Source organism: Diospyros lotus, chromosome 9 (genome assembly GCF_014633365.1).
Source record: "Diospyros lotus cultivar Yz01 chromosome 9, ASM1463336v1, whole genome shotgun sequence".
In the NCBI taxonomy this organism is placed as follows: Eukaryota; Viridiplantae; Streptophyta; class Magnoliopsida; order Ericales; family Ebenaceae; genus Diospyros; species Diospyros lotus.
The window spans coordinates 34,070,308-34,082,832 of NC_068346.1; the positions used below are offsets into that span (position 1 = coordinate 34,070,308).

Sequence of the window (12,525 nt, forward strand, 5' to 3'; positions counted from 1 at the left end):
TATGGTATTTGGACCTGTGACATTAAAAGGTAAAAATGGTCATAAAAATATTAAATAAACAAATAATCAATAAAAAGACAACTAACTGAATAAAATCTGATATTTTGTTAATCTCTCTCTCTCTCTCCCTCTTTCTTATTGGACAATCACTAAACACAATCCAAATTAGAGATAGAGAAAGATTGATACACAACTGACTTCTAAATAGTTTGCCATACAAAGAGAAAAAAAAAAGAAGAAAAAAATATGAAAGTCTTTTGTCATATTGAAATTTTGAACATCTACAAAATAATAGTAAAAAAAGAAGTGTACTTAAAATTGTAAAACCAAATGATGTTTGTCACTTATCAAATGTAAGAGGTGTCTTTGTTTTTTATTTTTAATCAAATCTCTGAAGTATCGAGTATAATTTACCCAAAAATACTTGTTGCCAATGTCCACACCTATTGGAATCATTTGTATATCCTTTTCAAGATATTCGTTATCCTTTTTACCTATAGTAGAAAAAGAAAATAACCCTAATTCTAAATTTTATATTTTCGTATCTAACTTTGTCTGGATAAAATAACTATAGCTTTGAAAATGAACTCCCCGATTCAGCTGACTTGCTCAAGGGAACAAAAGTTGGCACTCACAAAGAGACATTCAGGCAGGGTACCACAAAAAGGTTCCCTTCCAAGATTGATAGGCAAACTTGCTGCTCTGTACCTTCTTCAATGCCTAAGTTAGCAAATTAAAGGACATGCCAACTCATGGATCTCCCAGTCCCATCTTGGTCTAGATCAGTATATGGCTTTTACAAGGCGTTGGGGGCGCATGTTTATCCTACAGAAGTCTTCTAAGCCATGTAAGAAGCGTCCACGTCCTGTCCATTGCCATGCCATCCTGACCCGACTCTAAATTTACAAACGGGACATGTTCCCTGCTGCCGCAGCCATGGGTCAATGCAGGTGGCATGGAACTGCAAGAGATAGATATCGGGATTACAACATTGCAACGGTTAGAATTGCAGTTACATCGGGATAAATTTCCTAATGATACGATAAATATTTAGAATTTGAATTTGTTTTAACTTCATTCGTATTTGAATTTTAACAATATGATGGAATATGTGATTGAAATTTGAATTAGATTTAAATTTCTAAAGAAATGTGCCTATCTATATTTGTGTGATACTTATAAATAAGCACAGAACTTAATGAAAAAAAATAACACAACAATCAGAATCAATTTCTGATCGCTCATATATTGTTTTCGGCATTACCATTCGAATCTTTGAAAGGACAAGGGGTAGACGTATAAAATTTTTTTTATTGTTTTTCACGAAGGTCATTAGATAAATCAATTTCGATTATTCTGCTGCGATTTAGATATTTTACATACCGTTTGCAATTTTATTAAAAGTTCTACAGCAACAATAAGAATGGCTACCTCACAATCTGTGTGATGAATCTTCTTGTGATCACTTACAAATGAAGGCCCTAAAATGGTTGATTTCTAGTAAAATGCCAATGGTAAATCATGCTATTTTATCTAACATTTGTCATTCAATCAATATCATTAATTTAATGAAATTTAATGCTTTAGAGTGGTGAGTGTAGTAAAAAAGTGAAACAAACCTGATGCAAACATGGCAAGCTACGAACAAGTTCTCCCACAGTAACTTGCTCCAAGCAAACGCTGCAAGTAAGTTCATCATCTGAGGTCTTCATGGTCCCAGCTGAATTAACACTATCTTGCTTCTTCTGCTAAACGACAAGATAATAAAATGTTGGCACTTTTATATGATGATGAGCAGAATCAAACAAAAATTAAATGTCAAAAATGCAAGATAACTCCACCAACTATCAAGAAGTTCTACATAGAAATTATCTCATCCATATAGTACATCTAACAACATAGTATAACAGTATTGAACAATTGCCTGAGAGCTGAAAGTTGACATTATTGAGGTCAGCAAAGTCCTGGAATTGTATTCAACCAGAAAACACTACATTCATGCTAGTTCCAGATTCTATAGAGGATGCCGGAGGCTAATCAATCACATGCTCATTCAGTTTGCACTTCAAAAGAGACTATATTTAACATTATAATAGACCGAGCTAATGTATTTATGTTGATGACAAGCAATATTTGTCAAATTTTAGGATTTTTGGGCAAAATATTGATTTTAGTTTTTTCTAGGACTCCAATGATAATGGAACCTAAGTAATACGGGAACACTTCAAGGAAGGAATAGGGTACAATATTTCAGACACTTAAAAGTATTGCTAGCGACGTATACTTGTTGCTATGTCACAAATATCTTCAGAAAAACATAAAAATGACCGTTAATATTCCAAACTCAGATGCATTTCTAAGATAGAGGAGAACATCACATCAAGCCTTAATCCCTCTAGGTGAGATAGGCTATATGTATTTACCTCATCACTCATCTCTATCAATGATCATATTTTCTATAAGGCCATTATAATAGCATATCATGCTTAAGAGTCTCCAACCAAACTTTTCTTGGTCTTTTTGCATCTCTTTTGCTTCAAATTCTTTCATTTCATCTATTACCCTCACAAGAGCATCTATCAGTCTTCGTCTTCTTCTCATATAATTAAATAATCTTAATTGTGTGCCATGCAATAGGATCCATTCCAAACTTATGGCATATAATCTCACTTTAAATTCCATCATTTCTTATATAGCAACACATTCATTATAAGATTCTCATCTTTGTTACGCTCATATTTTACAGATTTATGCTTTATTACCCAATATTTTGTGCCATATGACAATGCTTACAGTTGTCCAATAAAAATTCTCTTTTATCTTATGAGATTTTACTATAACATACAATGCTAGATACACTCCTCTATTTTAACTATCTTGCATTAATTTTGTAGGTACAACCTCAATGATATCCCCAATTTTTTGCACAATTTTACTAGACTTTCTATATCTTTGGTTTTCAATTTGCTACAATTTCACTAAGGGGTGTGTTTAGTGAGTTCATCAATCACTCCAGTAAATAGACAAGGGATTATGGCAGATCCTTGATGTAACCCAATTATAACTGGAACAAAGTTAGGACCTCTTTCAAAAGTTCTAAGATAAGTTTTTGATTCATGATTTATGTCTTCATTAACATGTATATAAGTAATCCAGACTCATTTTTTCCATAAAACCCTTCATATGACTTCTTTGAAACTTTACCATAAGTTTTTCCTAAATCCATAGAAACTATGTGCATATTTTTTGTTTTCTATAGACATTTCCATCAAGTGCCTCAACAAGTATATAGTTTTCATTGTTAACCTATTAAGCACAAAACCAAATTGATTTTTAGGCACATTGGTCTCTCTTCTCCACCTTTACTCAATCACCCTGGTCCAAAGTTTTATAGTGTGGCTCATTAGGCTGATCCCTCTATAAAAACTTTGCAAATAGAAACTAGAGTGTGATATGATATTTACCTATTTTGATTTATCTTATTTTTATTTAGATTGCATCTTTTATTCATTATTGATATAATTGTAGTATGGCTAATTTTCTTTTAGTTAGGATTGCAACCAATAAATAGGCTTATGATGTAATTAGAGATTTATGCTTTTAATGATTTGAATACAGAAATTAGTGATTATCCGTCCCTGAAAATTCTCTCTCTCTCTTTCTCTCTCTCTCTCCGAATTATTCTCTTCTTTGTTCTTTCACAAATTTCTAGCTGTCTACATTTGAATGCTTCTCCATTTGTTAAGCACCCTTTTCAATGTAAGGAGGATCACATTGAATAATTGAATTAACCACAACATACCTTCTTCTCCCACACATTTTCAAGCTCTATTGGGATATTGTCCAATTCAACTACTCTCTCTCTCCCTGTTCTGCTTCTTCTGAAAGTTCTCCTCTTCTTTTCTCCCCGAATTATTCTCTTCAAATCTTTCACAAATTTTTAGTTGTCTGCATTAGAATGCTTCCCTGTTTGTTATGCACCCTTTTCAATTTAAGGCTCCCATTAAATAATTGCATTAACCACAACATACCTTCTCCCATGCATCTTCATGCTGCTATTGGATATTGTCCAGTTCAACTACTTTACTGTTATTCATCCTTTTTAATGCTTGGTTCACTTCTTTCTGTCAAACATGCTTATTTAACATATAATGGTAATTCTAAAAAGGAATATATGTCCTATGATGATGAGGAGAGTGCGACATAAGTGAGAAATCAATAGAAAATCAATATTATTAAAAAATAATGCCTTGATACAAAATGTGGTGCACAACAATTAAGAGATTTGCAGAAAGATAGAAGGAGAAGAAGAAAAGGACCAGGAGAAGGAAGAGGAAGAAACAAAGGCAGAAGAGAGAGAGAGAGAGATCAGGAGAAAATCAATATTATTCAAATAATCAAGTTGTCCTTCAAACTACATCATGTGCCTATTTACAGGCAAAACAAGATTAATTCCTATCCAACTAAAGTTATCTTAAAAAAAGATAAAACCTAACTAAGAGACAAACAAGATAACGAGATCAAACCTAAACCAACTACATCTCTAAAGTTTAAAACAAAGATAAACTAAAGCAAGATGAAAATAAATCCTCTAATATCCCTATCACAAACATATATAAGAACAGAAAATACCACAAGCCAACAAGGGGCTGAAGGTCATTCAAAGCAAGCTAACCAAGGAACAACAGAACCATCCATTAATCTACAAGGCTCAGGACAGCCCTATCTATCTACAAGTGCAAAAGTTGCAAAGAAAAGAAATGAGAGACACATAGCTAAAATTAGCATCCTCCCTCATCCAAGGAAAAAGAAAAAAGAGAATTGTTCCTTTTGTAAAGGCCAATGATTGTTCCTTGCCTTCAAAGTCATGCTATTATGCTCTACCCCACAGGTTCTACATCACACAAAAGGGAACAAGCTACCAAAGACTCTGTCCACTGTGATCTGAGAACCCCAAACCTCCATATTAACAAAAGGTCCAACACTGATTCCAACATCGCCAACAGCACCCCAAACAAGGAAAAAAGCAAGCTCCACATCTGCCTGTCAATAAAGTGAATGCAAAGATGATTCACTCACTGAATGACTTGCACATATAGAAGCAATCCACCATAATTCATTTTCCCCTCAGGTTGTCTACTGTAAGAGCTGCAGAACACATAGAAAACCATTTTATGGGCACATTGGTTCTGTAAACAGCTTTCTAAGGGAAGCCAGTCCTCCTGTACCCACACAAGGGCAGCCTGTAGAATGAACGGGCAGAGAACATCCCTCCTACCAATGAGCATTGAAGCGACTATCCTCTCCCTATCATATTGGGGTGTAGTCATTCAGCAAACCATAGAATGCTATCATATAGCCTTATCTCCAAATGTTGGAGGTGGAACCTAAGTCGTGGAATTCCAGCAATGCCATCCGAGGTCAAATAAAAGCTCTCAGCAACTTGCTCCCCTTTCACTCACTGAGCAATAGAGATAAAATACAAAAGAAGAAAGAAGGAAGGAAGAAAAACCCACCTCCTATGTAACCCCTGATGAAGCCTTGCCTCTACCTGTGGAATCCCCACCCCCAAAGTCAACCGGAAACTTACCAACAGAGAAATCCTTCAGCTTACCTTGATTGACCACAAGCCTCCATAGCTACCTCCCTAAGAGGACTTTGTTAAAGACAACAAAACTACAACTACCCAAACAACCCTTATCCAAAGCAAGACAACTTTTTCCACTCAACCAGATGACATTTGAACTCATCCCAGGACCAGCTCATAAAATATCCCATTGTAGTTTCTCAAGATATTTAGCCATGGTAACTATCATGGTTTCTCAAGGTTGACAAAGACGCCAAACTTGGATGTAAACCAATGGGTCATGGTTAATCAAGTATGGCAGATGGAACAACAACAAAGGCAATTAGATAATGGATAAACAACCAAACAAAGGGACACAACATCAGCAGGCTCGACCAAAAATCTTCTGAGATGAAGCTAATGAAAACCAAATGAATGAACTATTCCATCGTTTGGAATATAAAATGTGAGAGATGTAATTAAGATAGTTTGGACATATGAGAAAAAGACTAATAAATGCACCTGTGACGCAAGTAGATGAAATGGAGGAAGTTTGTGGCAAAAGAGGGAAAGGTACCAAAGAAAATTTGGTGATGAGCCTTTAAACATGTCATAGGATATTACAGAGGATATGGCCAAGGATAGAGATACTTTGAGGTCTAAAATTCAAGTAGCCAACCTCGCCTAGTTTAGGTTTGTGATCGTTGTCGATGATTGTATAAATTCCCCACACCCTTATTATATCCCTTAGGTAGAACTCACCTCACCCTAAAAAACTAGCTGTCAAGGGGAGCGTGCCTAAGAGGTTATAAACCCCACACTAAGAGCCTAAACTTCTGATGTGCGACAAGTCTAATATCTTGCAGTGAACCATAATATACCACCACGCTTCACAATTTGACGCCAGGTTGTGCACCAACCACTACTAGTCCCGGACGAACACTATAATGCCAACGTCACCTTTGTTATTGCGCGATTGCAACTGCGAGACATGGGGCCGGGTCTGATAACACTATTACACCCCTTGGGTAAAACTCACCCTCAAAAGCTAGCTGTCAAGAGGAAGGTATGGGATTTGTCCCACATCGGAAGTTTATGCTCTTGGTGTGAGGTTTATAACCTCTTGGGCACCCTCCCCATGTTATGGTCCACTGCAAGGTATGAAATTTGTCTCACATCGGAAGTTTAAGCTCTTGGTGTGAGATTTATAACCTCTTGGGAACCCTCCCCTTGACAGCTAACTTTTGAGGGTGAGTTCTATCCAAGGGGTGTAATAACCCCTGAAAAACTCTAAAATAAACCTGTATACAACCCAATATAAAATATGTGTTGGACATTTGAAAAACTCCACTGTTATTTATTTAGTACTACTTTTCTTCATTTGCCATAATAATTTGAAGCACGGTAACCATGTTGCAAACTTGAACCTCAATCATAATAATCAATTTTAGCCACCATTAATCTCCACCACATTGTAAGCATTCAAGTTCCTCTATGTCATTAACAAGGTCTAATTCATCTCATCAACTGAACATCACATAATGAACAAAATCCAAGTAGAGGGATGATTTGATGGATGTTCTCGCTCTAGTCAAACTCAACCTTAGATATATTATAACACAGTTTGAGAAATTATATAACCCATCAATGAATATAAAATTCACATCTCAATTAATAGGACAATAAATCATGGCTGAATTTACTTGAAATAGTTTGGCTATGAGAGAAGGGAATAAGAGTACCTCAGAAGAGGTTGAAGAAGAAGCCTTTTGTACTGATGCGCCACCACTGTCAACAGAACCACAACTAAAATTTATAAATTCCCAAAAATTTCAAATTACTTAATATTTGCATAATAGGTTTATCTAACTAACAAATACATTGGAGTAAACAATTCTGTAAATCCAATTGTTTGCCAAAAACTTGGATTAAAACCCTCTAGAAATTTTTACAAGCTCCTTTACAATTTGTGAAGTCAGTTGAACTTTCACCTTTTCTTCAAAAGTTGCACCACCATTACTCATCAACTCAATTACAAGCATATTCTTGTTTAAGAAATGTTAATGGGGAGACTCAGTTAGTTGTGTTAAGGATAAAAATTTGGGTAAAGCAAACCCTAAACTCACTGAAAAGTGCTTCCGTGAGTTCTTTGGTGTTTGGCCAAAATTACAAAAGTACTTTTATTGACAACAAAAACTTTTTTTCCACTATGAAGCAGAAGCATCAATTTGGAGCTCTTACTGTGAAGAAAAAGTAGAAACAGAAAACAAAATTTATTTTTAGACAAAACTACCCTCAATCAACAATTAAAATTGCAAAAATTTCACCTATTAAATGGTATTAACTACATAAAATAATTAGGCTTTTGTGGTGTTCGGCCAAAATTAAAAAAGTGCTTTTTTTTTTTGGTTTTTACAAAAGTGCTTTTACTGACAAAAAGCTAAATTTTTTTTCCCCTATGAAGCAGATGTAGAAGCAGAAAACAGTATATCTGTAGACAAAACTAGCCCCTATCAACATTTAAAATTGCAAAAAGTAATAACTATATAAACACTTTTGTCAATACCCATTCCGGTAATTTCATTATTTAAAGTACTTTTTTCAATCATTGACCAAACACATAATCACTTAAAACGTTTTCCAGATGATCAAGCCAAACATTAAATTGTTTTCTTTTTTCTCAAATGATTCTTATGAAAGCATTTTTACAGAAGTGATTCTCATGATAGTAGAAATTTCACAGCAATACCAAACAAGCACCAGTTTGGGTTTGATCAAGTAAATTGTTTTTAGCCTTCTATAGCCAACCTAAAGAGGAGGGGGCTTGGGGCAACTATTGAAGCCAAAGTGAAGACAGGGTTGGGGTAGGGTTATTGTTATACCCAAGCTGAGCTCCCAAAGGGGAGAGGGTTGTTGGACTAACTATCCTTACCATCTTACTCAAGTCAAGCTGCCAAAAGGGAGATAGGATACCAGAGGGTGGACAGAGGGTTTGGGATGGGAGAGGGGGTTGTGGTGCTATTGCTCAAGGGCATAATATATGGATAAGGGGTGCAGAATTAGGGGTGGCAATGGGACAACACATACCTAACAGCCTATTCCTTTCTAATATTGGGTCAATTTGGGTCCACAGACTTGAGTAACTTAATCTAGGATTAAATGGATGTTAATTGGGCCATTAAGTTTTTCTAAACCCAAACCAATTTAACAAAATAATCAAATCATACTAAACCAATCACCTTGGTTTATGTGTTTCTTGGTTTACCCAAACCTTGGAATAACCTGTCATGTGCCTGACATGTGCTTACTAAATAAAGTGTGGCAGGAAGGTAGTAGTAGCCGTAACACATGGGTAGTTAGCGGTTGTATGAGTTTTTTTGCGGGAATTATTCAAATTGTCCACTTGACTGGTGAGATCAGTATAAATATAAACTGATCTCACCCGAAGAGGCATGTTATGAATGAATTGAATTATGAACTCTCTCTCTCTCTCTCTCCCTACGATCAATTCTCTTCTCTTTACCAATCCTACCCAATTCTCCAGAATTCCTTGCGGAATTCTTGAGATCTCCTTGTCAAATCCCTTGGGCCTAACACAACCCTACTTTAAGACGCAAGTGTTGAAGGGAGTTTCAAATCAAAACTCTCTCTCTTTGTTTTGAAAATAATCACAAAAAATTATATGTAGAATAGGTAAGCTTTTAACTTATGGAGTTGCACTAAAAAAAGTGCCAAGAGAGTCTGGTGAATTAAAAGCCTTATAAAAGATATGACCATAGATAGAGATGATTGGAGAGTTAAGATTCATGTAGACAGCCCCATTTAGTTAAATTAACACTTATGGTGGTGGTGGTGGCGGCATGGTGGTGATGTTGTATGAAGATCACAAAAGTTTGTACTAATATTTTAATTACTGTTTCATTTTAAAAATTACATATTTATGAGGAATAAAGTCAATGTTAAAAAAAAAAAAAAAAAGAACAATAGTGCTCAATCCTTCTATTTGGCATTGTTTGCATGGAAAGGAGATTCTTCAAGGAGATATAAAGAAATAATAGTTGATATCTAACCTTTGGGAGCCAACAACTTTATACTTATGAACAGGAAGAGAATTTATCTCTTCCTCACTCATTGAAGGAACAATGGGAACATTATCAGAATCCAGTGCTCTTAAAGTTTCATAATCTGCACACAGCAACAAATACCTTTAAATTCAAAGTATAAAAACAACAAATACCTTTTAACATGGTTTAGGTTTATTTAACCGAAATAAGGTTCAATTGTTTCAAAAATGAAAGAAGAATAAATTTAAAATTTGTTGTAAACCAGATTGATAAGTCCAGAAAAGATGCAAGAACATGACTAGACTACCATACCAAGGTCATCAAATTCCCGGTCAAGCAGTGCAAGCTGGAGTCTCAGACCTTGTAACCGCCCTCTGGTTGCAAGTGCTATGGATGGTGGCATGTGCAGCCGTAATTCAGTATGACCAAGAAGCCCGCTTGCTGCCATAGCATGGGCTTGGGCTTGAGCTTGAAGTTGCTGACAAGTTGCATACATTCTTAAGCTTGTTGCCATCAAAAAGACACCCAGGACTAACCACAGCTGCAAACATAGCCATTGAAAACCATCAACTTGTCTAACAAACTAAGTTATCACTGTAACATGAAAAGACCATAGGCCCTAATCTCATACTCAGTTGAGTTAATACCAGAAAGTTAGGTGACATTTGGTGGGAGTTTAGAATCATGAACAGCAATAGAACTGCAAACAAGGAACATGTGCATTACAAATACAAACATATAAGAGAAATAATTTAGAAAATTACTGATAAAAATCAAAACAGCTCAATAGAGTACCCGTGACAAGAAAAGCAAGTGAATTGGTGTTGACTGGTCGAGCTGCATGAACACGCTGAAGGCAGATGTGCAATTTTTCTCAGATTTGAACAAAGTCTATATATAAATTTGCAAGCATGAAGGAAATACAGTAGGGTACAGAGTCAACTAGACAAAGCATAAATGGATTTACCACTGCACGTCTTTCAGGAACAAATCCTGGAAGCCCAGTTTCTATATCCGCTCTAGTTCCACGAAAGACAAAACTCATGGTTCTGAAGTTTGCCAAAAACTTTAGCAATGAAATAATCAATTAGTTGCACACTCAAATAAGACAGTCCTACATACAAACTGCATCTGCAAAACCAAAAGGATTAAATCAGTGTGATAAAAAAAAAAAAATTGAAGTCACCAAAATTCATGCCATGCGTACTTAGAATGCTAGAAAATGTATGAAAAAGTCACACTTGAGCATTTCACTTGTGGCTCTCCAAACAAAGTAAACTCCAAGTTAAGGTAAATAATCCATTCAATTCAACCAACTGTTGTATCCGATACTTCCAAGGTACAAGGCAATTATAAACCACCAAAACAAGGTTGAAGTTTTGCTGGTTGGGTTGGAGCAGTTCCACATTGCTCCAAGAAACTCATAGCTTGCTTAGCATCCAAATATAAGCAAATGCATGGAAGGTTGTGCGTGCATTCATTTACACATACAGAGTCATATTGACATGTCCTATATTTTACAGTAATAATATGCTTAAACAAATGGAGCATAGTAATAAAGAAGTGAAGATTCTCAACCCTTTTGCTTCAAGGAGTTTGAGGACAACTGAAAAGAAAACCTAGCAGTTGAAGCTCCAATATACGGACACCAAAAGAAGAAATTCCATAAACCCACCATTATTTGAAATTCATTATGAACTTATTCAGCAGCCCAATAAACAACAATGGGCTATACCACAAGCAACATATGCAAGAATAAGGTTCTTTTGGTTGAAAGAAACAAGACCAAAATTTTTCCACCTGGAAACCATATGACGCTAATAGATATACATCAAAATCCGTCAATTTGCCTCAGTTCATTTTTCTCAATTGCATTTCGCAAAGAAACGAGAAAACTATCCCTACAGTTTTTAAGACGGCTGGGAACCATTCAACCATTACAAAATTCAACGTCATTCACAATTCAAGATCCAAATTATCCACATCATGAGAGAAATTCCTCCGATTTCCTCAAAAGCCGAGCAGTATCAAGAACAAAAACAGAGATTCTCCCAACAAACGTTTAGTAAGTCGAAGTTCCTTGCCGATCAAAACGCTAATTCTAACAAGAATTTCAGCAATCTCGAGGAAATAGGAATCGGAAAGAACGGATTACTTACAAAGGGAAAGCGAAACAGCGGATCGAACCGTGAAGGAGGGGGCGATTGCGTTGGTAGATACGCAGCAGATTCAATCCATTTCTAGGATCAGAGTTGAAAGGGGCGGGCGAGGTGAGAGGAGAGCCGACCCGGGACGAGTTGGCCTTTGATTCTTGCGTCCGTCAAAAGCCAACGCTTCCCAACCAGCTGCGGGTGTCAAAGCAATCTCAAATTTGGTTTCTTTTCGCTTCTCAGGCGCCCGAATTTATAAAATAAAATAAAAAGGCTTTGAGTTCAAACTTCACCCGACTCTACTGTCCACTCAGGTCACGTTGTCAATTTATTTTTTTGAATTATTAGCTGTTCCTAGCAAACTTTTTATGGTGGCAAATTGTCTAACCGTTGAAATTGAAAGGGTCTATAAAATCAAAGGTAATTGTAATTCATCTTTCACTTTTACTTTTTTGGGTAGATAAATTGAAGCACCATCCTTGGCCACACGCATTCACCCAATATATATATATATATATATTTGCTACCTCATCATCATAGTCATCAAGAATACTTTCTCTCTAGCCCTTAGGACATAGGTCAAGTGGTGAACAAGTGATACACTGGAATTAATACCAGTAGATCACGAGTTCGATGTTAGATGTGAGTGTATGTGTGTGTGCAGTGGGCTGTTGTGCCACTTCGATGGGTGACAAGGATGCCTATGGCTTTTTTATGCTTCACTTTGCTTGGTCCCCAAGTTCTT

The 12,525-nt window shown here is 36.0% G+C and overlaps 1 protein-coding gene across 2 annotated transcripts; it reads right to left on the bottom strand.

Annotated features, from left to right (window-relative positions):
* Window positions 1–657: 657 nt before the first annotated feature.
* Window positions 658–12,033, bottom strand: LOC127810645 (E3 ubiquitin-protein ligase SDIR1). 2 transcript variants are annotated; one of them, XM_052350218.1, is made up of 9 exons: window positions 11,790–12,033; window positions 10,598–10,761; window positions 10,426–10,480; window positions 10,278–10,330; window positions 9,943–10,171; window positions 9,637–9,751; window positions 7,309–7,354; window positions 1,620–1,748; window positions 658–961 (listed from the first exon to the last, which is right to left on the bottom strand). In XM_052350218.1, the coding sequence occupies exons 2-9, from the start codon at window positions 10,673–10,675 to the stop codon at window positions 839–841; spliced, it is 828 nt and encodes a 275-aa protein (XP_052206178.1). In that variant the 5' UTR covers window positions 10,676–10,761; window positions 11,790–12,033; the 3' UTR covers window positions 658–838. The 2 variants fall into 2 exon arrangements, with proteins under 2 accessions (XP_052206178.1, XP_052206179.1); XM_052350219.1 differs by having other exon boundaries at window positions 1,620–1,745; window positions 11,790–12,032.
* Window positions 12,034–12,525: the final 492 nt, after the last annotated feature.

Excerpts from the sequence above, each read along its gene's own strand:
- LOC127810645 (XM_052350218.1), bottom strand. The coding sequence starts at position 10,675 with ATGAGTTTTGTCTTTCGTGGAACTAGAGCGGATATAGAAACTGGGCTT. Across the intron at positions 10,481-10,597 it reads TTCCTGAAAGACGTGCAGTG|CGTGTTCATGCAGCTCGACC; the intron begins GTAAATCCATTT and ends ATCTGCCTTCAG. Across the intron at positions 9,752-9,942 it reads CCGGGAATTTGATGACCTTG|ATTATGAAACTTTAAGAGCA; the intron begins GTATGGTAGTCT and ends TGCTGTGTGCAG.